Source organism: Crocodylus porosus, unplaced genomic scaffold (assembly GCF_001723895.1).
Source record: "Crocodylus porosus isolate Cpor-Errol unplaced genomic scaffold, CroPor_comp1, whole genome shotgun sequence".
NCBI classification, from domain to species: Eukaryota; Metazoa; Chordata; order Crocodylia; family Crocodylidae; genus Crocodylus; species Crocodylus porosus.
In genome coordinates, this window is record NW_017728906.1 from 105,726,647 (window position 1) to 105,754,642 (window position 27,996).

The 27,996-nt window shown below is 42.1% G+C and overlaps 2 protein-coding genes and 1 long non-coding RNA gene across 6 annotated transcripts in view; 1 reads left to right on the forward strand and 2 right to left on the reverse strand.

Moving 5' to 3' along the window:
• Positions 1-27,996, reverse strand: part of UBAC2 (UBA domain containing 2) — a 144,006-nt gene that overhangs the window by 67,363 nt on the left and 48,647 nt on the right. The window lies entirely within an intron of this gene.
• On the forward strand, positions 14,939-24,876 carry GPR183 (G protein-coupled receptor 183). 4 transcript variants are annotated; one of them, XM_019529708.1, is made up of 4 exons: positions 14,939-15,038; positions 20,950-20,990; positions 21,598-22,745; positions 23,806-24,876. In XM_019529708.1, the coding sequence occupies exons 2-3, from the start codon at positions 20,974-20,976 to the stop codon at positions 22,721-22,723; spliced, it is 1,143 nt and encodes a 380-aa protein (XP_019385253.1). In that variant the 5' UTR covers positions 14,939-15,038; positions 20,950-20,973; the 3' UTR covers positions 22,724-22,745; positions 23,806-24,876. The 4 variants fall into 4 exon arrangements, with proteins under 4 accessions (XP_019385253.1, XP_019385252.1, XP_019385254.1 ...); XM_019529707.1 differs by having other exon boundaries at positions 21,598-24,876; XM_019529709.1 differs by having other exon boundaries at positions 20,950-20,984; positions 21,598-24,876.
• Positions 18,566-27,996, reverse strand: part of LOC109306372 — an 18,036-nt gene continuing 8,605 nt past the window's right edge. The window contains exon 3 of the long non-coding RNA XR_002099962.1: positions 18,566-18,578. This is a non-coding gene — a long non-coding RNA (uncharacterized LOC109306372). The remainder of the gene's footprint in view (positions 18,579-27,996) is intronic.

Consider the following 27,996-nt stretch of genomic DNA (forward strand, 5'->3'; position numbering starts at 1 on the left):
TGACATACAGACAGACAGACAGAAAGACAGACAAAGAGAGGGTGGGGGGAGGGAGCTTAGGGCCAGGAGGCCCAGTGCCTGAGGACAGTGACAGGGCTAGGTGGCCCATGCCCAAAGAGAGGCAGAGACTAAGCCAGAAGCCCACAGCCACTACGGAGGGCAAAGTAGCCCACAGCCCAAAGGGGCAGGAACTGTAGAGGGCGAATCAGAGGGGCAAGAGAGAGGGCCAGTGAACCTACAGCCCAAGAGGGGCAAAGACGGAACAAGAACATAGAGGCTTGAGGAGGTCAGATATTGGACCGGGACTAAACAGCCACCAAAATAATTAATTGGTATCATCTGCAAGACATGGGCACTACTGTGGGGAGGTCATAGGCCATGAATAGCCCATAAGGCAACAGGTGCTCTGGGGGCATGTATGGGCCAAGTGGGCCCACCTTTTATAAAGACTAGTTTGAGAAATAACAAGGCTTGTTCTAGGTGCATTGGGCAGCCACCCTTTCCAGAATTAAAGAAGAACATGAAGGTATAGCAAGTGAAAGAAAAGAGAGGGCAACCTGGGGCCAGAGAAGCAGGAGCCACGTGGCCACTTGGGGGTATTGTACCACCCCAGAACACTGTGCTATTTAAAAGTGTTTTTATGGAGTTCCTGTTTTAAACTTACATCAGTTTGAAAAAGGGCAAAATGTATCAATTCTAGATTAACTAAGTCTTTAGCTACTACATGACAATTACTACAAGCATGTTTATTTCAAGGTCAGTTATTTCAAATTTGCTCCTTCCATGCGTTCAGGGAGAACAGGGTTTGACAGTAGGAAGGTGGGGAGGGGCTACAGGGAAAAGAAGTTGGGAGGGCAGAGGGCAAGAGGGCTACCTGACCCTCCTCCCCCACAGATTTATTTTTCCTGCTGTAGCAGTGGGAGTGGGGCAAATTCAAGACAAATCTCCACAAATTAGATTCTACACCTGGAAAATTACATCAAATTTATAAATTTTGCATATACAGAATCTAATTATTGGGGCTGATTTTATTATCTGGGTCCTTTTATATTCAAATAAATAAGGTATATTCTACAGCAGGCTGCCAAATATACAGCCCATGGAGCCATTCCATCTGGCCCATCAAGCTACCAAAAGTTGGGGGTGTGAGCAGGGAGTGCTGGGGCCTGCTGCCATATATGGAGCCTCTGGGCCACACTAAACATGACCATCAGCAGCAGGAGTGCAAGCAAGTGCTGTGCATCCCATGAAGCCCCACTGCCAGATCTACTACAGCAAGCCCTGGCCCCAATTCAGGAGGAGCCCCACTATCTGGATCCAGTGCAGAGCAAGTTTGTTCTACACGGTCCTTCTGCTAGGCACAATTCAAAGTGTTAAAGAAATTGCTAACATCTTTCACAAAAAGTTTTGGAGAGCTTAAGAGTCGTGTTCTACCCCCAGCCTGCAGGCCAGATCCATCCCCTGGTGCTATGAGAAGCACCAGGGCCTTGTCTCTGTACGTTAGATAAGCATGGTGTCTTGGGACCTAATCCTAGCACACAGGGGCGAGGTGGGAGCGATGCAGGGCCCCAGAGCCTGGTCCCAGTGGGGCAGGGGTGGCTTGATCCCAACCGGGAAGGAGTACTGCAGTGCCTCAAGTTGCCTCTGTCTGGCTAGCCCTGGAATCCAGGGTCCCATGCTACTTCTGTCTGGTCCATGTGCTGGCATTTGGCCCTGGGGACTGTGATATCCTAGCCCAGCCAGGATCAGGTTTCAGTTAGGCAGAGGCCATGTGGGGGTGGTGCGGGGCCTGATTCTGGCATGTGAGAGAGGCACAAGGCCCAGTCCAGCCCACAGATGAACCCTGAACCACAGGGCCAAACTGTGAGCCCTGTTTGGCCCTGTGGGCCAGAACCCTGATCTTCTGGCCCACAGGGCCAAACTGTGAGCACTACTGGCTTAAGGCCAAAAGAATCTATTAAAATAGCTACACTTATCTACTATATATTACAGACCATTAAATTTCACCCAGACACCCTTACATTAAGACCAAAGACTTTGCTTAGATGCTAATATTTTGGTTCCCAGGAGACTAAGCTGTGTGTCACAGGCAAACAGGAGAAACCAAAGTGCCTAAAGGCCCTACAATGGGAAGGAACTGAATTGATGAGATATATTCAAATGATCTCAAAAGGGCAACCCACACTATGCTGAGTAACTGGTTGAAAACCCCCCAGGTTTCTGTAATTTCACTTGGGGAAAAAATCTTCTCAATCTGGCTCTCTCCATAACACTGACTATAAAGCAAGAAGCAACAGCTTAGGAACCTAAGAAATGGAATGCTGGCTGCGCAACTTTGCTGCCAAGTACCTCTGAAATTTGGAAGTCCTTCAAAGATAACCTAATCCCTACTTCCCAAAATATAAATACTGCACATACAAAAATAAAATTGACAAAAATGACCTGGTGGAAACTTTATTCTACTGGAATTAAGGTGAGGTAATACCTCCCCTCTGTAATTCAGAGGTAAAAGGAAACATGGTTATTATGTTAAAAATGTAAAACAAACAATTAGAAACCCAGATGTAGCTTACAGAATGCTCCCAAACTTTTGAAAATGTAAATTCAAATACACAGATAAAACACAGTTGTTAATAAATAACTGTTGTTTTTATCACTTTTTAATTTCTGCATGAAATATTAAAGAAACTATGTTAGATAATTAGACGGATATAAATCTGATCCTGCTGAATGATAATTAGTTACTGCCTCTGCAACCCCTTTAGAAACCCAAAAATAATTCTGTAATTGGAACAGAAGCATATCCAGAACACAAATAACTTGCTGAAATGTTTTTTCCATTTTCCTTTTTATGAAAAGATTAATAATTGTTGAAATTGCAGTTTACTGAAAAAACTATCAATCTAAACGTGAATTAAATTGTGTAACTTAAGCCACATTTGAGATTACAGAGTATGAGAAGAACGAACATTCAACTTTTTTCAGTGCTGGCCAGAGGGTCCCAAAACTCCATTTTTCATTTAGCTTTTCTACAAGTATAATATGTGTATACTTAAAAGGTGAAGACCTATTATTAATTGCTGTATCTAACATGATATCTGGAAAGTCAACTTTAACTGCCTTAGCTCTAATACCTTGCATGTATTTTCTAAAATACATGCGCTTTCTGTCTAGATACCACTATAAACTACAGATCACAAAGTATATCATCCAAACTAGAATATCTTATACAAATTTACATAAATGATTATAGTATATGCACAGATAAACAAAGCTCTTGGGCCAGAGGCATTATCTTTTATTAGATCAACTAAATAGTACCAAAAAAATGTATTTCTTTCCAAGCTTTTGGGTCCAAATTCTTCAGGCCAAGGAGAATTTAAAGAATTCAAAGATTGTAAAAGTTCTCCTAGATGGAAAAGAAACTTCATTTTTCACAGGGGAGGTAGAAGGTATAAGCAAATATGATATAAGCAAGATATTAATGTTTCAATGGCTTCCACAAAGCAATCTAAACTTAAAGAATGATACCTTTAAATGCATAAACTATGACTGTAGAAAGTACAGGGGTGTAAGCTGTAGCCATGTCTAAGGACATAGGCAGACAAGGTTCTTTGGGTAAATCTAATATCTTTATTAGACCAACTCAAATAATTGGAAAAATTCTTCTTAGCAAGCTTTTGGGTATAAATACCCTTCATCAGCTTGAGGAAGCATCTGCAGTTGGTGTTTGCTCTTCCTGGCTATACCTATCCCCAAGCGCTCGAGTCTGCCGTCGATGGCCAGCTGAGGCATTTTTCAGTGCTATGTTGCTTCAGAGGGGGGTCACCAGCTGGTCCTTCTGGCTGGACAGGCAGGCTGCTGGTCAGGTCAAATAGGGTGCCATTGGAGGTCATTCTTTGCTGCCTTTTGGCAGTCTTTGGTGACTCCCCAGTTCTTGGGCTTACCCAATCTAGGACTCGTTGACCTTGTGGGCCTCGGTGGCTGCTGGATGGCAGCTGTCAGCCCCAGGGAGTGTGTGCAGTCTCCGGAGTCCAGTGAAGAATTTTGATTAATTCACTGCCGTGATGAATAGGGCTCTGGGAGCAGTTGATTGGAGTGTATTCAGTCTCAAGAGTCAGTCTCCAGCATTGATTAGTTCAAACTGGGGCTCCTGTACCTTTAATAGTGAAGTTTCAAGGAGTTCCTTGCTCTGTAGTGATTCTTTCCTCTCCTTAGTCTGTGGTTTCCTAGGTGTTAATCCTTGCTCATTAACTCATTACTGTACTGCTGTGTTATGCAATCAGTCATGATTCACTCAGGGACCAGCTCAATACGGGGAGGCAGCAGTTCAATTCCCGCCCTTGCTAACATTGTTATATGGTACAACTTACTTTTAAACATAAATAACATTTGTTACAAAGTTAAAATGCAAAAAATATACAAGGGTGATATGCCATGGCACATACAACAAACAGACCAAATCCAAATACAGTGAGGGGGAGACATACCAATGCAGAATACTATTTTACACCCAATAAAGCACCTACAAAATATATTTTTATTATAAGTATACCTTATATTCTATAAAAGAATAAAATAAATAAAAAATAAAAGAAGAAAAGGGAGGAAGGAAGAAAATGTGGAAAAGAGAAAGCATCTCAAAAAGGCGCAAACACTGCAAAAGGGGCTTTTGCTATATGGATCAGCTTTACATTGGACGGGGGTGAGCAGGCAAAAAAGGAGGTTTCTTGCTACAGTAGGAGGCTTGTAGGAATGTATATACACTTTCATCGTAAAACTGCATCCAAAAGAAGTAGCAGCAGAATGAAGGCTATATACTATTTCAAATGTTCTCTAATCTGTGTAATTTAATTCCTTGTGGTTCATGCAAATGAATTCACAAACAACCCAATCCACAGTGTACTTCTCAGGTTTTGTTCCTACTACATCAGTGACTCAAAATCACATACACACACTTCGCATGTGAAAGCACACCATGATCATAAGAAGGGAAATTTCAGAATGGAATTTCCCATAACCACGTCATATTTAACAAGACAGTAAAATGATGAAAGGGTCCTTAAATGCTAAATCTCCACAGTAAATGTCAACAAAGAAACACAGAGATTATATACAAGATCATGCATGTAATCTAATAATCACATCTGACAGCGGCCAGTACCAGGTACTTCCAAGGGAGGTACAAGAAATCCTACATTAGGGCAATTGTTCCTGAAAGTAGTCAGTCAGTGGTTGGCATTATCTTAAAATATGCACTTTAAGTTTCTTAAGAAAAATCTTAACTAAGTATAACTTTAGATATTAACACTGTCCATACAAATACCTTATTTTTTTTTTTAATGTTACTAAACTGTAGCCCTCAAAAATGTCTTGTGGTATTAAGCTCCACAGCTAATTATATGCTGTATAAAATTTTTTCTTTAAAAATTTTTTAATTTGCTGCCCCTTCCAATTTCATTGGCTGTTCCCTTATTTTAACATCGGAACATCTCATTTATTTTCTCCCTACCATTCAATGGCTTTTGTTCTGCTCTATCTTATTCATTTTCAACTCCATTGTTATGGTATTTTAATTTCATTTCAACTTAACTGAAATTCAGTTATATTACTAAATCACATTCATGGAGCATCAACTTTCCCTCACTCGTGTCAGAAATGGACTGGTCAAGTTTGCTGATGGCACCAAATTTTGGGGAAAAGTATCCACACTTGAGGCTAGATAGGCTGGTGATCCAGGCCAACCTCAATAGGCTTGAAAGGTAGGCAGATGAAAACCGGATGGCATTCAATATGGAAAAATGAAAGGTGCTTCTCTTCGGGGTGGGGAACCCACATCAGACTTATAGGCTTAGCAATGCTACACTCGCGAACATTACTACCAAAAGAGACTTGGGGGTCATGATTGACCACAAGATGAACATGAGCCACCAATGCAATACCACAGCAGGCAAAGCGAACAAAACTCTGGCTTGCATCTACCAATGCATCTCAAGCAAGATCCAGGATGTCATCCTCCCACTGTACTTGGCCTTGATGAGGCCTCAGCTGGAGTACTGTATCCAATTCTGGGATCCACAATTCAGGAAGGTTGTGGAAAAGCTTGAAAGAGTCCAGAAGAGAAGCACATACATGATCAGAGGGCAAGAGAACAGGCCTTATGGAGAGAGGCTGAGAGCCATGGCACATTTCAGCATGGAGAAGCGCAGACTCAGAGGTGACTTGGTGGTGGCCAATAAGTACATAAGGTGTGTGCATCAGGACCTAGGGGAACTCCTGTTCACCAGAGCACCCCAAAGGAAGGCAAGGTCCAATGGTCACAAACTCCTGCAAGACTGTTTTAGGCTGGACATAAGGAAAAACTTCTTTACTGTCTGAGCCTCCAAGGCCTGGAATAGACTCCCCCAGAGATGCTGCAAGCACCTACTCTGGACACATTTAAGATACACTTGGTTGCTTATCTTGCTGGGATCCTTTGAACCTTTGGGCAGGGGGCTGGTCTCAATGATCTTATGAGGTCCCTTCCAGCCCCCCTCCCTCCCGCTGCTCAAGCAGGGATCCCTCCCTCCCATCTCCCACAGCATGGACCAATAGCAGTGGTATGCTAGCTAATGGTCCTCAGCAGCATGTAGGGAAGCCAGCTTTGGTCGAATGCCACTCCGGACAGGACAGGCCCACCTGGATCGGCACCAAACAGGAAAAGCAGTAGCGGAGCTTCCTGCCACTGTGGATGGGCTGGGATGGTCAGCTTGGCACCAGCCAGGAAAAATGGCAGCAGAGCCTTCTGCTGCTTGGGACCAGCTGGTGCAGGTAGGGGGAAGGTGCAGCTGAGCTACATGCTGCTCTGGCTGGGCTCATCCTGTCCCCAGCAACATGTGCAGAAGCTGCAGCTGGGCCAGCATTGGCTCCATGCTACTTGGGAGGGGAGGGGAGGGGATGGGACGGGCCCAGTCAGGCCAACACCAGGGAAGGAAAGCTGTGGCTGAGCCCCCTGAGGCTTGGGATGTGATGGGTCCTGCAGCACTGGAGGGGGCTGCACTGGTGAGGGGAGCTGGGCCTGAGCTGGCTTCTGCTGTGCTGTGGGGGGAAGCAGGGAACAGCCTGGGATTGGCCAGGTCATGCTGGTGCCAGTGAAGGGTGGGGGACGGGTTGGCCAGTTTTTACTGTGTGGGACCTGATGGGGTGGGCTTGTGGGATGTGTCTAGTGACCAGTGCTGGTAGGGGGAATGGAGGCTGGGCTAGCTTCTGCTGGCCTGCAAGTAGGGATGGCCTGAGCCGGATCCTGGACCACTGGTGAGGAGAAGGGCAGGCTGGGCTGGCTTCTGCTGCACTGTGGGATACCAGCCCCTACCTTGCAGCTAGGAACCCTTGCCGGGAGGGGATGGGCCTGGCCATGAGGTCCTGACTTTGTAGCTGGGAACCAGGTGCTGCCAGTCTGGCCCTGGCTGGCTCCTTGCCCCACATGCAGGTTCAAACTTGCAGCTGGCAACCGCCTGCTGCAGCCAGAACAGGACCGGCAGGGCTGGCTCCTTGCTTTGCTGTGCAGGTCCAGGCCTTGTAGTCAGGAACTGCTTGCCACTGGAGCCATGGACAGCCTGGGGTGGGGTGGGCCCTGGTAGGTAGGTACATTGGCCCAGTGCTCCTACTGCAGTTACTGGTACACCTACCAAGTTCCCCCAATCACCCGGGCAGTTGTTATAACAAGGACCTCTATGTAACCGTGTGATGAGGGCAGGGGATTCTGGAACAGATATGGCGAGCAGGGCAGTCTGGTGTTGAGTGGGTGGGTTTTATGACACAGACCATGTGACACAGTGTAACTTTTGGTTCTAAGGCCATCTTCCCTGAAGGAGTACTTTGGGGTGGTGAGGCAAGTGGAGGGACTTCCAGTGGCAAAGGTCAGGGCCTAGGGGGCAGGACTTCCGGTCCCAAGATGGCAACCAAGGGGTGGGGCAACTGCCAAGGGGCAGGTTTACCCATGTAGCCCTCAACAGCTCACCAAAACTTGTGAAGTGGCCCTCTGCCCAAAATAACTGCCTGCTTTGGTGTGTGGGGACCTTGTGTGTGTGTGTGTGGGGGGCTGTACAGGAGGGGTGGGTTCCCTGGCCCCCACAGGGTGCAGCTCCCCCCACATAGCACATGGACTGCCCCCCCCCCCTTACAGGGCCCTAGCTCCCCCCTGCAGGGCCACAGCCACTATCCCCTGCAGGTCCCAGCACCACCCCTCCAGGGTCCCAGGCACACTGCAGAGCCACAGCCCCCGACCCCCACAAGGTCCCAGCAACCCTACAGGGCCACAGCCCCTCCACACAGGGCCCATAACTTACCTCCTGCAGCAGCAGCAGCAGCAGAAGTGGGGCACTTTGAGCTTGCTGGTGCCAGCTCCCGCGCAGCGTGGAGTGGCCGGTGCTACTCACGAGGACCACGTGTTGCACCAAGCCAGGTCATGCCAGAACTGGGGCTGCTCGCACTGCAAGGCTGGGTCAGTCCCATGGCAGCAGGACCCAGCGCAGCATGCAGGGACAGCATGCTGAGCCAAGCCGGGTCCTGCTGCCATGTAACTGGTCTGGCCTGGCAGCACAAGTAGCCCCAATGCCTGCAGGACCCAGCTTGGTTTGGTGCGCTGTCCCTGCATGCCACACCAGGTTCTGCCTCTGGTGGCAGCACTGCCTGCCCTGCTGTGCCTGCAAGGAGGCAGTGTGTGGTGGGACCTAGCCTGGCCCAGCCTGGCATGGCTTCCTAATCTGGCTTTGCACTGGAGTGGGTTGCGTGGCTCCAGGAGGTAAGACTCCTGTGCAAACGCACACTAGCTGCGTGGCCTAGCCCCAGGCCACATTGAGTTGGGTTGGGCTGGACTGGATCAGGTTGGGTCGGGCCAGCAGGTTGCATTTTCCATAAGGCTCAGGCGTACCTCCCGAGTTGCCTTGCTCCGTTGTTTGGCAGAGCGGTTTTTTTTGACCCATGGATATCCAGGGGTCTAATTTTGTCCCATGCTGCAAACTTGCAGTGTAGGGAATGTTTTTTCGTTCCCGCACATGCCTCTTGCAGGATCTCAAAGGGGTTTGAGATGCTGCAAGATGCACGTGCACACTCATCTGGACACTCCCCATGAGTTTTAATGCTCATTAAATTAAATAGGTTTATAAAACTTAAACTTGTTTATTTTGGAGCATCACGTATGTGTTTACACGCACTACACTTTCAAACAAGTTAAGCCAGGTCCCTGGCTGGTGCAGCAGGAGAGCAGGACAGTCCAGCACTGCCCCCTGGCCCAAAGCTCCCCACCCACCCCATGTCCAGGCCCTGCTACGCAGCTGTGGAAGCAGGGAGCTGACAAACAAGGAAAAGAAAAAGAAAAAGCCACACGAGTTTAAAAAAAAAAAAAAGGAAGCAATTTGCAAGCAAAAGCAATTTGAAGGGGTGCAGTTCAAAAATGTTGCAGTGCTATCTACTGAACAAAGATTCTCATTACACATCTTTGAGTGCCTTTGTGTTTGCATACAATGAATCCATGGACACGACACTTTAATTCCTGGTGAGCCAAACTAAACTACATCCGAGGAGTTTTAGATTAATGCACAAGAAAGACTTTTAAGTGTTGGGAAATCCCACTTGTGCAAACAGACACGCAGTTGCAGGGCATGAAAGGGCAAAAATCGTGGCGTGTACATGGGAGCCCTAACTTTAGTTAGCAACAGGAGGAGTATCCCTGGGCCATTCCAAACAAAATCACCTCAAGATTATTTTTGCAAACTTTAATCCCACAGAACTTCCACCGACTATAATAACAGAGATTTTGCAAAAGTACTCTCTGGAGGATCAGCCATCAGTCTTTAGTTTAAAAGTTGCAAAACCAATTTCCTTTCCCCTCAGATTTTCTACAGACGTTTACAAAATGTTAAGGCATTTCATTTTAACCTATGTTAATATTCCCTCTTTTTAAAATATAAGTATCCTCTTTTTCTCTTGAAGAAAGAATAAATAGGGTGCTAGTGCCAGAGTGGATTTTTTTTCTGTGTAGATTATACACCTCTGTATTACGAAATGTCCTTGTTTTTGTTTTGCTCCCGCTCCCCCTGCCCCACCCCGCCCCCCTGGCAAGGCTTACTTAGGTTAATATTTCCGGCTTAGAAACTTTCTACTAATGTCTCTTCTCTTTTCTGCTGCATTTCTGTTGCAATAAGAGTATTGAAACATAATGCCTGTGTCAAAATGAAGGCAGAATAAAACTGGAGCGTGGAGAAAACTGTATATGGGCCAGTACATTGTCCACATAGCAGATACAAATTCTAGAATTTAAGCTTTTGACTTTTCAGAAAATGTAGTTTTTAGCCCGTGTGGCTGCAAAATTAATCTTCCAAATGTGAACAGAGTATAAACACAGATTACAGATACTCAAACTTGGATTCTAAAATCTGCAAAGCATTCTTTCCTTGAGAAGAACTCCCTATTTATGTATAGAGTTGAATTTTTACTCAAAAGTCACAGGAGACACTTGAAAGGTCAATATTAAATACTTTATTGCTGATATATTGTGATTGAATGAGAAACTGGCAGGGAGCCACTACAGGGGGAATTAGGAATTACTACAACTAAGGAAATGTTGAAAAAAAAGAGAGAAACAAAAAAGGTAAAGAGGGAGAAAAAAAAGATCGTGAAGGCAGAGAGAGCACAGAAATAGTGATGGTGCTAAACAGGAGCATGTTTTCCTGTGTGTGATACTGAAGGTGATGCTACACTTCTGTATAAACAATTACTTTAACAAAAATTTTCAGGACTCAGTCTTTCAATTTACAACAGGTGTCTGCTAAATTCCCTTTCAAAGCAATGCCCATTTGCCTGAGCCGCAAAGTCAGGGTTCCTCTAGACTGGTCTCTGCCTGGCCCCACACGTTCCCCTTTTAGCTGCCAAGTGCACCAGCTTCAACAAGACGGAGGATGCATTTAGCTCTGACTAGCTTATGGCCAGGTGGTGACAGAACTTTGTTTTGAATTGGGAGATACGGGTTCAACTTTCATTTGGGATGAGAAGGTCAAGAAGCTGCATCTCCCACTTCCTGGACAACTGCCCTAACCACACTCCCACTGGACTAACAGGTGCCCTCCTTTTTCTCCTCAACTATTGCCAAATGGTCATTCTCAGATCACACTTCCTGGGACTTGTATACAGGTATGTGGCTAGCTAGACAGAACAGGATCACCATAAAGTATACATGGCCATGCTCAAAAGGACAAAACTACCCAGAGAGGTGAAAATAGAATCTAAAATCTGCGTAACAGGCAAAAACGTCTCTTAGGCTCCTTCTACACATTACAGGTACTGTGCAATTACCTGGTTAACTGTGCAATTACCTTGAGACCAGCTACATGTGCAAAGTAGCTATCATATTATAAAAGCTCCAACCAGCTATCAAGTTACACCTCGAAAATGTGTATTAACTTTATAGCTGGTTGCTATCAAGCTTTATATTTGCATGTGCAGCAGGGTCTCCCTTGCAGCTGAGAACCCATCGTCTGACAGGGCTCCCAGACACAGAGGTGCAACCCCCAAGCCCTGTGAAACCCCCAGGCCCACATGGGACTTTTGGTCCCAGCTGTGTCTCATGCACAGCCAGGACCCTGAGACCCTGCAGCTGACATGGCTCTGGATCCAGGCAGCATCTCTTGTACAGCCCCTGCAGCTGTTTTGGGTCCCAGGTGTGATTGGGCCCCAGCCATGGGTGCCTGCTTCTTACCAATGCAAGGGGAAGCCCAGGACTGGGTTCCCCCTATAGTAGCAATAAGGCACAACTAGAACTCATGCACAGTCCCACAATCGTGCCTCCTGCCATGCACATGTGGATCACACATTAGATCCAATTGCGCCTTTAACTGCAGGTATAGTAGCAATGCAAGGCCCTTTCATTTAGATACATTAAGTAACACCTAGGTACCTTTAAGCAAAACAGGATTTGGGACTTCATCCTCCCATAAAAAGGATACAGGAGGATAATTTCACTAATGTCTGTGAAGTACTCAAGGAATAAAATGATGGGGCCTATGTAAATAAACAGTAGATGAGATATTGCAAGCATCATATGCTAGTAAAAGTATAAAGTGCATTTTTGTTCTTGCCTTACCTAAGAATAATACTCTAACACATAAAAAGCACACACAGTTCTCCTGCTTCCCAGAAACCAAAACCTATACATTCAAAAAGCAAAGAAATCTGATTTGACAGATATAAGTTGCTACCTTTCAAATTGCTGACTCTGGAACTAGCAGTAGATCTCAATGATAAGTCTGGTATACAAAAAGAAACTAACCAATGGAAAATTATAAACAGTAGAAAGGAATAATCTTTTTTACATCCATTAACTCCAACAATTACCAAGCTGCCACACAATGCTAGTTTGGAGGCACTGGCTAACCTTTCTATGTAGCCCATGAGTAGCCCAACTTAATCATTACCAAAGATCAGAGAGGTAACTTTTTAAAAATGGTAAAAAAGCTAGACTGAAACAGGTACTTCTTTCTTTTGAAGTTAATGTCAGTCACTGATAAATAACTATATCCAGATTTCCTATCTAGAAGTTTCTAAGGAGGTACCAAGTATGTTTTGCAGAAAACAAAAACAGAGTTCCTGTATTACTATGTATACGCACAAAGCATGCAGCTTGAGTAATTTCCCTTCCAACATTAGCTTCCTTCTAAATTTCTTTGCAGAAAAAGGTTCTGTTCTGCTCTGAAGATGAATAACAACTCAGTTTACAAATATGAATATGAACCTTGATAAATGTAGTGAATCCTTCCACAGTCCTCCTGAAATCTATGCTAGAAGAGAAACAGGTTGTCAGAGCCTGATCTAGGGAGCTGCTGAAAGCCCTAAATCAACCACTTAACTCCGTGGGGGCTCAGCCGTGCATAAGCTAGGAACACATTAGCACACAATATCAGTGTACTGTAACAGCAAAGTGCTTCTAGTTTGGACAAATCTATAAAGCTTCACTTCATACCAATACAATAGGATCACCCCCATTTGCAAAACAAATTCAGTAAAACTGCAGTCTTGCTGGTATGACTGCATCTACAGTAGGGGCTCCTGATAACACAAGATAGACATCTCCTTCACAGACTCCATCACACACTTGACTGATAACAGCTAGCCAACAGAAACCTGATTTGCAGGCATAACCCCAGCATCATTAAGAAGACATTCAGTATCTCAAAGGATTGGACACTTAGGTTATCAACATCCAAGCATACTTTCTTTGGTTTTAAAAATTAGGCCACTAAACCAGGTCACTTTAAATACACATCAGTTTGCAATGAAAATTCTGTAAAAGTTTCAGGGGAAAATCCCAAATAACTCTTGATCACAGTCATAATAGAAAAACAACAGGATTTTCCACCTATCACTGCTCCCCATAGCCTTGTTACAGTTAAATAGTTTAACTAATGTAACTATTTGACAAACAGTCCCTATATAGAAACAAAGTAACAACAGCTGGACTTAAAATGTTGGCATCTTGTTCTTCTTTTGCCCCTATAGTGTTATCATATGTCCAGTTTCAAAAAAAGAGGACACCTGTCCAGGGAGGGCAGGGAATAATATGATTGTGGGGAGGGGGCAGTGGTACGCCTGTGCCCTACCTGCGCCCTTGTCAGCAGCCCTGCTGCTGCCCCTCGCTCCTGAATCACAGTACTCCGGCCCCCAGACCATGCTGGTGCCCTCACTCCCAACCAGCAGCACTCCCTGCCACCCTGGTGCTGATACCCCTCACTCCTGACCTGCAAATATAATGAGAAGGAATAGTCCCTAAAATAATTACAATACTTAGGGCCCCTCCACACCTGCAGATATAGGTACAATGGGATTCTAATGTATGATCCACACAATCACACATTAGATCCTATCATGCCTTATTGCCAGTGCAGGGGGAGCACGATCTGGGGCTCCAGTGGTGCACGGAGCCCCCTGCAACTGGGAGACTGCATTTGTGCTCCATGACTGCTTGGATCCAGAGTCCTGCTGTTGCGGACAGTAGGTCCCAGTGCTGCAGGGTGCTGCCAGGACCCAGCATTCACAGCTGTGGGACTTTGGGTCCCAGCAGCCATGGGGTGCTGCCAGGACCCAGAGTTCACAACTACTGGGTGCTGCCGAAGCTGAGAGTCTCCTCAGTTACAGGACTCCCAGCCCTGCAGCTGGAAGCCCAGTCAGCTGATGGGGCTCCTAGCCACAGAAACAGACCCTGTTACACATACAAATTAAAGGTGGATAGCAACAAGCTATGAAGCTAGTATACATTTTTAAGGTCTAACTTTATAGCCAGTTGGGCCTTTTTTTGGCATGACAGGCACTTTGCATGCATAGCTGGTCTCAATTAACTGTACAATTAACCAGTTAATTGACTAATACTTGTACTGTGGAGAGGGAGCCTTACTTCTCCAGATACTTTCTCTAAGTCGTGTTCACTCTGATAGCTTAGCTATGATAAGCGTAAGCATGGACCACTGAGACTGCTATTTTGTACCTAAATACTGAAAATCCACTGCACTATGTCACCAATTTGAGTAATCTGTAAACATTTTTTAATTATGCACTAAAAACTAAGCATATATACATTTTTGTTGTTACACATAATATAAGGATCTATTCATTCATTGAAAAAATAAATGTTTAAAAAGTGTTTTTTCTTTCTGCAAATTTTGCCTGGTTAAAGATTAAACTAGACACGTTTTGGTAAATTCCCTTCTGTGGAAGTCAGTGATACAGAACTTCTAGGTGGTTTTTGTTTCTAACTTGCTCCTTTGGAATATATGATTTTTAAATGAATCTAATATATGGGTGTTTTCACTTCCCATAAAAAGGTGGGTAACAAATGAACACCAGGGCACCTCAAAACGTCAAGCATATGGAAAATACCTCCCCCTCCCCCCCATAAAAGGACTTATTCAACGTAATCATTCTTCAAAACAATGTTCAAACGGGGAACTTTCACAGTTCAGCTACACTGCCAAATACCATACTGCTCAGAGGATCTAAAAACCCACTGATATGTAAGTAAAGAAAAATAACTTGCTCTTTTCATTGAATAACAATACAAGTTTCCAGGAAGTTCATATCTTCTAGTAATATACTGAATTTTTTGATGTAGGAAGGATATGTTCCTTCTGGCTGGAAAATACAAATGTGAATTGAAAGAATTCTGTTTTATAGCAATATTTGACAAAAACAAGCAATAGTACCAGGGGATCTGTTTGTTTTGATTTCAGGAGCAGATTCATCTTTTGGCTCTAATAAACAGGCTGAAGTAAAAAAAAAATGTATAATGTTGCTTGCTGTAAAACAAAAAGTAATATTCACTACTCCATTAGATGGAGCAGTTTTTGTAAAAGGATTTACTCTGAATGTTAGCAATACAGAAGTAACTGGTATATAAGCCTTTTTTCAGCATATATTTAAGTATTCCAATATGCAAGTCATTAACTAAAGCCAGTAGAGATATAACAGTATATGACAAGTCCAGACAGCACAACTGTACAGTGGCAGCAAATGAGTAGCTTAGAATATCACATACATTTGTAAGCTATTAAATGATCTTTAGCTATTCTCATATTAAGTGTATTCATCCTTAAAAACCATGCAAAATGCAAAACTAGCAAAGTACATGAACATTTCTTTTTTTGCCTTCTGACATGCATTTTCACTCTAAAGCTTTTCTTTTGGTAAAGTCATTTCTTCCCCTTGGCCCGCTAAATCTTTTTAGGTGGAATCTTCTAATGAAACATTACAAGCTGTTTGATCTTTCAAAAATTCTGTATAAATAGGATGATAACTTTTAATACTTCAGTGGCAAAAAAAAAATACAGCTGTCCAGATTAAACGATTCATATTTTTCATTTAACTTAAAAAATAAAGATGACTTAAAAATCCTTGTGCACATGAATAGCAAAAGATTTAAGAGAAGAAGGTGAGCTTTGGCCAGAAAAAACCCATCTAATCTTTCACTTCTTATTCCTTGTCCCTGGGTCAGCTCTCTTTCAACCGAGAGATTAAGAACATTTCGTAATATAGAGTTCTATGGAAATATCAATTCATCTGTTTTGCACATCCCAATTATTATTATGCTTTTAATATCATACATAAAGTATTTAAATCAGTAATTGAAGATTCTACAGTACATATTTCCAAGAAAGCCAAATTCATGCCATGACTGCCCTAATTTTTCTGTTTTTAAAATTATTTTCATTCTGCAACACTCATATTTTCTTAATATAGGGTTTTTCATTTATTTTCTAGGTTAATTTTAAAGAAAACTAGTAAAAATAATCTACATAAATGTGCAGTCCTTAAATAAACAAGCACATATCTTATAATTATGGTGCTTATGCTTCATTTGTGTGTGTCCTTCTGCATCTTCACAATTAATAAATATATACTTCTAAAAAGACTATGTTTTAGCTGCCCTGACACATTGTTTCTAACATCTGATTTAGTGCGTCTATTAAAATAGTTGGCAGAATGGAGGGTGGATGGGGACTATCCTTGAAATTCTACAGAACACTATATGGATCACTGTGAACCTGCTTCCTGTTCCCAGGCAAATCAGTCATCAGTCAAAGATTTCAAATTTCATGGGATCTACACATTGTATTTTAGGGCACAATGGTCAATAACCTTTAATTAATATTTAATTTAATATAATGCATTAAAAATATAGGTTTGCGGCAATAGGAAGAAGCACGTTCTAAGATAAGCCTGCCACACCCAATCTGTTTTGAAGCCACGAGCTGACACACATCCATCTTGCTCCCAATGAATTCAACTTCTACATTAACAAAATATTCAACTATAGTCACTTTGAATACAAACTTTTAAAAGGTTCATAACTTTGTAATATATTGTTGTCAAAGGCAAGATGCTCATATTCTTCAGTCAGGTCTAATTATATGGTTACATAGAAATTCAGACAGCAAAAATATCTGATAAAAGAAAAAGTGATTAGAAGTTAAAGGAAAAAATAAAACTGAACAGATGCCATTGCTATATAATTACTATGCTCCTATCTTCCGCTGTCTCTTATGTTCAAATTGTGCAAGATTCACAACTTCCCAAAATAATATATGGGCTGCTTAGACAGTTTCTTTAGGGTATAGATAGATAACTAGAGGCTCATAGCAGGCATAATAGTTACATTGCAACAACTGGTGAAAACACCAGTTACCCTCCCCTTTCAAATCAATCTGTCCATGACTTGTCTGGTTAGCGGAAATAATAAAGAAAAAACCCTTTATATTAGTAAAGGTTAAAATTAACCCAAACCTGAAGCTACAACTCAAAATGTTTCTCTTGTAGCTGAGACCATCATTGTAAGAAAGTGATATATTATAACAATACTGAAATAACCTGGAGTGCCTAATCACGCTCTTTAATGAAAAAGGTCCCTTAACAATTCTCAAATTGCTAATCAATTGAGGAATTCCAGCAGAAAATGTTGTGCCCAACCCCCTTCCTTTTCCTCACACGTCATCTTTTCCTGATCCTCTTTTTCCTGTCACTGTTTTAAAACTGTTTATGTTTTTCAGCTAAAAAAGGAGTCTATTGTTCATTGCTTTTCTGCTAAAGAAATGCCACATGTTCAGTATTACAATGTATAAACAAAATTTCTATACAAAACAAGTAACATTGGTCTCCCTCCTTCCAGAGTACATACATTTAAAAATACATAGATGTATATTTTCATCTGATACTCCTTCTAAAGTATGGAGTTTATACGTAGCTGTAGCTCAGAATATATACCATTATCTGCAGTCATCCATTCTATGACAACAGTAAAGGAGGGAATAAAAGGCAAACTCAGTTATCTAGATTAGCAGGGGAGATACATCTTGCATCTCATCTCTTCTACACAAGCCAGATATACTCAAACTAAGACTTAGCCATTATATACGCTAATTAATCTTTTATATATTAATTGTTCCATTGCATTCAATGGGATACACCCTTTGCTCATGGCCCACAGTGCCCCTTGCTGCCCCTCCCCCCCCCAGGGGAGAGTGTCATTGGCTGGATTCTATTGTTTCAGCCAAGCAGGGAGCAGAACACATCCCATCCACAATCCCTACATCGTGCAGTGGGAGACACAGGCTGACCCTGAACAGTCTGGGTCAGCCAATCCAGGGCTGCCCAGTGCACTGTAGCCATCTGTCTCCAGGCAGAGTGGGGGAACTTGCAGAACATACTGAGATGCACAAATAGCAGCTCCCTGGTTGTGCAATGTCAACACTGAAAGCTCCCTGCTCTTTAAGGGCTCATCATTTGAATGTCTGTTCAGGTATCTCTGGGTAAGATTTTCTACCAGAAAAACAATCCTGGGAGCATTCTCCCAAATCATTTGAACATGTGCTACATGACAAATTATGCTAATCCAGCTAGAATTCAGTGATTAAGTTATTATTATGATAGTGTATGTACTAGAACTGGGGTAGACAATTATTTTGGCTAGAGGACCACTCAGGAAGTTTTGGTGAGCTGTTGTGGGCTGGGTCAAGTCTGCGCTGTCAGCATCCCATCATCCCGGCCTGACCCCCACACACCTGTCCTGCTTCAAGACACAGCTCCCCACCTTCGCACAGCCCCATACCATTTGCCCTGCTGAGTGCACCCTGTCCACAAGCATCCCAGGCCAGTCTCCACTGAGACCCCACCTGCTGTATCTGGTAACCCGGGCGGTGGGTGCAGGGCACATGGGCCAGGATGCCCAGGCAGAGGGAATAAGTCCAGCCACAGCAGTAACACTGGTAGCAGCAGCTGGAAGAAGCCACCGCTGCCAAGAAGAGGAGTCCTGCCACCATGCCTCCCAGCCCCACTGTGCACTCAGGGATAGTGGGACTGACTGCATACACCACATCCCAGGCTGACCCCCAAGCCTGGACCATTTAGAGCCAAGGGATCCATCATGGGCCAGATAAAATCCCTTGGAAGGCTGGATCTAGCCTGTGGGCCATATTTTGCCCACCTCTGCACTAGAGGTTAATTAAATTGTCTCACTTGAAATAAATCTAAAATTGAGGGAGAAGATAAGCATCTGAAATCTTCTATGTATTAATGGAAGGTGACTGATATAAATTTAAAAACAACTAATTCAAAATGTTTTAGTAGCTTGTTCCCTTTTTCTTCCTAAATCATTTTAATCCATTTTTCAAAAGCTAAAAATGTGTTTCAATGCCATATAGCAAAAATGCCTAAAAGGAGATAGATAATACCAAACAAATTATTTACCATTATATAAAAAAACAGCAGATGCCAGAAAAACCCTAGATGGTAATGTGGGCTTGATATCACATTAGCAGCCCATATTTCACCCCTTAACTTCTCCAATACCTTAACAAGAAAATAACTTGAATTAAAACCAAAGTTGTTTGAGTTAATTCCTATTTCAACCCAGGTTAAGATGACACATGCCATGCAGACATGACCAAATAGCTTCTATAGTTCATCTCTGCTGGCAAAGAAGCCTTTGCTTGTGGAAGAAGAAACAAACTACAGCAAATCAACAGGGAACAGGGCTTTATATTCCACCTGCTCTGCAGTAACTACCTGCTCTTAATCCATGGTGAGTGAAAGCTAAATCAGGGCACTGGAGCCCTCAGCAAAGCAGGGTTAATCTACCAAGATTCAGATTCCACTTAGTGTAGGCTAACAATGGGTACATGGACAGTTAGCACAGAGTAGCTGATGATCTGTGTAATCCTGCACACTGCAGACTAGCTATTTTTTGTCTGAACCCAAAGATTCCAAACTAGCTGAAACAGTCTCAGTTTCAAGCACAGACAGATCCTCATTGTGATAGTCAGTATTCTGAATAGCCTGAAGATTTCTGCAAATTCTGGGGGATATCAAACATATACATGAGAGACTACATGCATGCACAAATCATAGAAATTTAGGCTTGGAAAGGACCTCAGGAGGTCATCTAGTCCAACCCCCTGCTCAAAGCAGGACCAGCCCCAACTAAATCATCCCAGATAAGGCTTTGTCTAGCCTGGTCTTAAGAACTTACAAGGATGGAGACTCCACAACTGCTCTGGGTAACCTGTTCCAGTGCTTTACTACCCTCCTAGTGAGAAAGTATTTCCTAATATCTAACCTAAACTTCCCTTGCTGCAACTTGGGACCATTGCTCCTTGTTCTGTCATCTGCCATCACTGAGAACAGCTCCATTCTTTCTGTAACCACCATTCAGGTAGTTGAAGGCCACTATTATGTCCCCTTTCAGTCTCCCCATTTTTCCAGAGTAAATAAACCCAGTTCCTTCAGCCTCTCCTAAATCCATGTACAATATGAAGTTTCACAGGCCACTTAAGCCAACTTTTTTGTACTGGCAATAACCTCAAAAGTGCTAACCACAATGCAACAGTGTAAAAATTGCTTTAAAAAAAGAAAAGTTGAGTTGAGCTAAGATTATATTGCACTATGTAATCTCACTAAGTAATAACTAAATAGAAATATAATGCAAGTAGACAAATTTTGAAGGGCAGCATTACCAAGAAAAGAGAGCAATTTTTTATAGTTGACTAGGAAGATAGGAGGAAATAAACAACATTAAGAATAATCTATCAGGAATGTTCTCATGGAACAGGTCTGAGAGAGGTGGAAGCCTCACCGCTTGGAATATTAACAGTTAGCTTAAACAAGGCACTACCAAACGCACCACTGAGCATGCTTGCTGACCTTTGCAAGGTCAGAAAGTAGATGATGTCATAGATCTTTTCCATTTTGTAGGTCTTGTTGTATTACTTTGATATTTACAAGCCCCCAAAGAACGGATTTTGTAGATTCTGTAGGTCTCAAGGGCTGCCATGTCAGTTGGCTCTTTTAACTAATTTTTAATACATATATTCAAATCTACGTAAATATACTGTGTTGCCATTTAGTCAAAACAAATATTTTTTACATATATTACAGGTGCATTCCAAGAGCCACTGAAAAATGGATAACATGCTAATGTAAGTATGCCTTGTAAATCAATTGTACTTGATCTGTTTGGAAAAGTGCAATTTCATATGAGTTTGAATTATTTCAGTTCAAATACAATAAGTTGAAAAGATTTATTTTCTAGAAATCAGGTTAAATTCCCACAAGGTCAATATAGGGCAACTCAAATACTATTTAAGTCACGAATTTCATATAACTGCTAAATAAACCTTCACTTAAAAAAATACTTCCCTGACATTCACTGAAACAAATTCAAATACTGTATGTTTTATACTTGCTTAATTTCACATAATCATGTCTCATATAGAGTCCCCTTCCCCCAGGTTGCTTTAAAAGTTCTGTAGCATCAACTTTTTCTAATTTTGTATAAACTGTACTCCTCCAACCAGTGAGTTTCTGAGTTTACTAAAATTCAGTTTAGTGAGAAACTATTTTCTTTTATCAAAACAGAAGAACTGAACTTACCAAGAGACTTTAAAAAGTGTTTCATCATAAGCAAGTTTCATTTCAGGTTTTAAAATATTTGCCTTTTGCAACACCAGTTGGTTGCTGCTATGGGGAAGATCCATATCTGTGTTTATTAAAAGATGTTTCCTTTTGTTTTGTTCTTATTGCTAGATCTACTGAATTTCCTGCAGAGACACCAGTTGTGATAATGGGCACTGCCATCTCAGCATCTACAAGTCTGCTGATAAACACCTCCACCTGCGACCTATATGAACACGAAGATACAGCAAAGATCGTACTGCCTGTATTTTACAGTGTTATTTTAATGCTTGGAGTGGTTGGAAATGGACTTGCCCTCACTGTCATTTTTAAAAACAGAAAAAAGATCAACTCTACCACGTTATATTCAACAAATCTTGTCTTGTCGGACCTTCTTTTTACTACTTCTTTGCCTACAAGGATTGCATACTATGCACTAGGATTTGACTGGCCATTTGGAGAAACATTTTGTAGACTAACTGCTCTCATATTTTACATCAACACTTATGCAGGTGTTAATTTTATGACATGTTTAAGTATTGATAGGTTTTTTGCTGTAGTCCACCCATTCCGGTACCAAAAGCTTAGAAGAGTTCAGCATGCCAAGGGCATTTGTATATTTGTCTGGTTCCTTGTATTGAGTCAAACATTTCCATTACTCCTACAGTCCATGTCAAATAAGGAACAAGAAAGGATTACATGCATGGAATATCCAAACTTTGAAAAAATCCCAAATCTACCACTGATACTTCTTGCTGCCTGTTTAATAGGGTACCTCATTCCCCTTGGAATCATACTATTTTGTTATTCTCAAATTAGCTACAAACTTGTTCAAACTGCAAAAGCAAATCCATTAAGTGAAAAATCCGGGATAAACAAAAAAGCCATCAATACAATCATTTTTGTAATTGTTGTGTTTATCATCTGTTTTACCCCTTATCATGTTGCAATTATACAACACATGATTAAGAAGCTTTACAATCAAGACAAAACACCATGCAATGATCAACAAGTATTCCAGAAGTCTCTTCATTATACAGTGTTTCTTATGAATTTTAACTGCTGCTTGGATCCTTTCATTTATTTCTTTGCATGTAAAGGATATAAGAGGAGAATAATGAAAATACTGAGACGCCAAGTTAGTGTATCAGTTTCAAGTGCTGTGAGGTCACCTCATGAAGAAAGCTCACGTGACGTGGGAGAAACACAAATGATAGTACTGTCAAAATCTTCAAATGGAAAGTTATTGGAGAAATAAAGTTTTATTGACTTGCAAAAATGTAAGTTCAAAAACACTGGACCCATATAAAATATTATTTCCTTCCCGTACAACAAATTAAGTGGGATTCTCTTTCCCACCATCTCTGAAATCCAGGATGTTGTTTAAACACAAAAATGACCATCTGACAGTGAGAAAATTAGTAGGTTCCTAATTTTATCAATTTGACTACCTTTCATCTATTTTTTTGGGAAGTTTCCATCAGAGCACCTATGAAGTTTCCAGCCTGAACACATGCATTCTTGAATTTTAATTACCAGGCAAAGACCCAATTCACTTGTTTTTCTAAGAAAAGAAACTAAAAATAAACGCAAGTAGCTCACAAGTGGCTCATAATGACTAAAACAGAACATCTGAAAATGAGCAGACATCTAACGGATCTCCAATATTAGCATTCTTGAGTAATAAAGTATGTTGCATCTTTTTCCCTTGAGCTTTCATGCACACCACATAAGCAAAGGAACGAAATGTACAAGGATTTTATAAAATATATACAGTTTCATGAAATATTTGAAATAGTCTGTGGTACTATTTTAGAATCTTTTGGACCTGGAACTAGATTGTTCATATCTAAATTTAACACAGTTAACTTTGTGAAAATATAAGTGGGAAAAAAGCTAAGATACTGTCTCTGAAAAATTGAGATGTAAACATATTTAAGTAATAAGCATCATTTTCTTTGCCTAACCAGATATTTATATGGCCCTATTATTACAGCATCTGAGCACCTACCAGATACTAATCAATTTATCCCTCCTCTGAGGAAGGAAGTATTCTCTTTCTTTTACAAATAGGAAATGTTTATTTCTGGATTCTGTTGCGAAGAGACCTGTACTGTAAGGGTTCATCAGATACAAAAATACATTTCAGCCAACATGGACATTTGTTTACAAATGTAAGCATAAATCAAAACTAGCGACTGGTAAAAGATGAATGGTTTAAATTACAGGAATTGTGGTAAAGGATCATTTATGTTTCTGCAGTCACAGGTTCATGTAACAAACTGAAAAATTCTAAAAATGGGACTAATTTTTTTTTTAATTGGCAATTTTCATGGGAAGATATGACCACACTTCCTTGAACACTGTTTACCTAGAAGATTGGTGAATGAGGACAGGAAGGCAGATAGATACAAACTCTTGATATTGTGGCTGCCCAGAGCATCCCCCTAGGATCCACTTTGACATCACTCAGCCTTCATTACTGCAACCCTGAAAGTTGCCCTCACAAGACCCTGCCAGGGAACCAGATGACGTCACCACCCCCCACTGGAACTAGCTAACACCTGAACAGCATCCGGGATGTGAATCTGAGGTTCCTGCCATTGTCCCCTTCCTAATTTGTCATCTTCCTTCCCTAGCTTGTTTCTGTGTCTCAGCTAACTTTACAACACTGCTGTGAGCTTCTAACAAGAAAAGTAAGTGGAACATGTCGTAAAAAGTCCAGTGCAAGTAAAAGGACAACATGCTTCAGTAACATTAAGATGGATCATTTTGCCTATATTTCTCTCACTTTTTTGTGTCACCCTTGTTTTCCCTTAAAGAAGCAAGGATCACATGTGAACAGCAACAGCGGTGGAAGCTTATGACCCACTCAATTAGCCTTTTCTCCCATTGATACCACCTTTATACTACTGGAAAGAATTTAAAGTTTCCTAGCTGTAAGAGACACTATACAGTTAGAAGGATATCAAATAAAAAAAAAATATATATTTAAAATATTAACCAAGGATTTCATTTTAAGTTGTAAATATTGTAAAGGCTTTGTCTTTTTCTATCTTTCTAATAAAAGTTCAAAATATATTTATACTAATTGTTACAAGAGTAATCAAACAATAACTTGACACAAAACACTTCCGTCTGAGGTTATAATCATAAATACTGGTTGTGTGAACATTTCATCAACACATAGTTGTTCTATTACTTTTGTTTCTATGTTTCTGTTTACAGTATTACTTTGGTCTAATTTTAGATGATAAAGCTCTGAGAGCAAAAAAATGTTTAATATTTACCTGTAAAATACAATGCATGTAAACATTATAGCACTATGAGCAAATAATTTAAGTCTAAATATATATTTTTGCAAACAAAACAAAGCTAAACATCAGTATTAAAATATTAACTCCTCCATTATGCTCTCACTTATGTCACTCTTATTTTTAATCTAGGATTACTGCTGTAGTTTTCTTTTAAACTAACAATTAACTTTATGTCAGAATGCCAGTTTTACTCAAGTAAACACTGACAGCAGGGGTGCCAAACTCAAATCAGCTGGAGGGCTGCATCCCTTCATTTTCTGGTGCCTATGCGCTGTATCCAGGCTCTTGTACTGGCAGCCCTAGCAGCTCCACAGACAGAAGCTTCGACACCAGTAGAGAGGTTTTTCATGAGGGCAACCAGCACAACAACCCTGAAAAGACTGAATCAGAGATTCGCCAGGGACACCATGTCTGTGCAATAGTGGCCCTGCAGGGACCCCATATGGTGTGTATGACCTGCAGGGACACAAAGCATGACCCCATGCCACCATGGCCAGAGCCAGCATCCTGGGGATCTGGCTTCAGTGGCTGGTCTTCCCACAGCAGCAGCCCGGCCCACAATGAGAGCTAGGGGTCTGGCTGCCCCAGCAGCACTATGAGTTAAGTCCAGCCACAGCGGCTAGAGCCCCAGCTCTGCCCACAGTAGCTGGGCTTCCTGGTGACACCTGGGGTGCTGGCAACCCGAGAAACACTGAGAGCAGAAACTCTGCCACTGTGGCCAGAGCTGAGGCTCTGCTTAAAGTGGTAGGTCTCCTGGCAGCTGCCACTACCCCAGCTTTTGCTGGGGGATAGGCAGCCCCAGAAGCACGATGGTCAGAGGCTCCACCACTGCAGCCAGAGCTCACCACAGCTGTAACCAGACCCCAGGCCTTTGCAGGGGCACAGAAAACTCTACTGATACCAGAGATAAAAGGCCCTCCACTGTGACCAGAGCTGGGGCTCTGTCCATGTCAGAAGAGTTGCTGATCGTGGCGTTGTTCTCCCCAGGGAGCTGGCTGCCACTGTGCAAAATGCCACCACTGAGACCAGAGGCTGAGCAAAAGTTCACTGGCTAGATGACCCAGGTCAACAGACTGGATCCAGCCCATGGGGCTGTATACTGGACACTTCTGCCTTATAGCATTTTTCTAGTTAGGTACTGATTGTTTTAAAGATTTTTTTCCTACTACTTTTCCTCAAAGGTTTAAGAAACAACTTTCCTTAAAATAAAATCGTGGAGAACTAAACATCCACTTAAAGCTACATTTCCTGATGGCATCTTCCACAACAACTGATTGCTTTAGGCTACTTAAAAACATAACCACCACCACCACCAAACAATGGCACTTTACTTTAAACCCCATGGACCCCTGCACCAAGCCCAGCACTTGCCTGAAGAGGTATCACATCAGTTCGACCCAGCTCCCCAATGTTTTTATCGATCAGGAGTTTTAGCGGGGCTTTTTTGCCAGTTTTATCTAATAGCTGATTGAATCAGCTATTAGATGAAAGCACCAAAAAGACCTGCTCAAGTGCCTGATCTATTTAGACACTGGGGAGCTGGACTGAACTAATGCACTGCTTCTTCTGGGAAAGCATTTTTTTTCATGTCTGTCAGCAGCCTTGGTGATTTTGTTCATAAAACTGCAATGACTCATGTTAAAAGTGATTATAATTAGTTCTAACATACCCTAAATTGAGGGAAATACAAATACCAAACATGTAGCTATTGTAGTAAAATTAGACTATAATGCAGTCTCAGAACAAGATAGAAAAATCATCACATGATTTCTGTTCATTCAGGTTATTATCACTATAATACTGAGCACCTGCCAAAATAAACTAAAAGCAAGAATGAAGTCAATAGCTGTACTAGATTTTTTCACCTTTCTGAGAGCTTGCTAGAATTATTCTTAATGTTTGCATGTGTGTGAAACTTGGAACCATCTGCTTTCTTTTCCCCTCAGTTGCTGCTGACATAAGGCAAGCTAAAGGAGGCTCCTGTACTTAAAGCAGTGAGCTCTGTGGATATCCTTATCTCTTCCAGAAGGCAAAAGTCTTCGCACAGATATCATGAAAAGTATATTCTCCACTCACAAGCCAGTCTCATTGGTAATTTCATCTTTCCTCTGGAACGCAAATCAAAGGAAATTACAGCATCTTAGCCAGACATGCTTTTAGATAGCTAAGTTCAATATACAGAATGCTTTAAGATTTCAAGATAATACCTGTCAACCATCAGCATGGAAGTGAAGTACCACAGCAGAAAACCAGGCAGATTTGGACCAGCAGATGCTGTTGCTGAGGAGCTGGGTTGCCATATTTTATATAGGAAGGAGCTTTAATGTTAGCACACTCATTTCTAAATAGGGCAAGTTTTAGTAATCTAATCTGGAAGTTACAAAGACATAAAGCTACTGTCACTGCTACATTCCTTGTCAGTGACAGCAAGGGGTGCAGAGTTCCTGCCAGCTGCAGACAGAGGATCGTGTCTGTGGCACACATAGCAAAGTGCGTGTTCAGAAAAAGTTAGGAAAATTCTCAGACGATGAAGAAATTTGGCAATCTGAGACACTACTTTCTAGCTTTTCAAAATAATCCCCATTTCCAATAAAGCAATCTTCACCATGGCTTGATTTAAATTCAGCCAACCACCTCAGCCAAGCCCATGCTAATAGTAGCAAAGTACGAGGGCAGTTATTGGAAGGGAGATATCAAGCAGAGCATCACATGCATATTGGTAACATCTTGGAATACTGTCTTATGATCACCCTAATGGCTTTGCTATCAGCAAAGAACAAAATAAACATTAGTTAGAGAATGGTGAGAGATCTCTTAAAAGACAAGTTGCCCATTATTATTTGTAATACAGCTAGAAAGGAAGGATGTCAGCCAGTCAGTGTTTCCTCATTAAATCTTTCTGGGTGCATCCACATGAGCACACACGTAGCTCTTGCCCTGCCTCAAACCCCTTTAAGGCAGGGCAAGAAGCACATGCGGGAATGAAAAAATGAAAATTAGATCCCTGGATATCCAGAGGCCTAAAACAAAAACAAAAAAAAATAGGGCAGGACACAGCCCCGGAGCGTGCCCTGAGGCAACAGGAGGCTGAGTGCTCCAGGGAGATGCTCTGGATGCCAGAGCATCTCCATGGTTGGCCCCTCGCCTTGCCAGGGCTCCAGTGCCAGTGAGTTAGGGGTTGGGGGGGCTGGAGGAGGGGGAGGGGACCATGGGG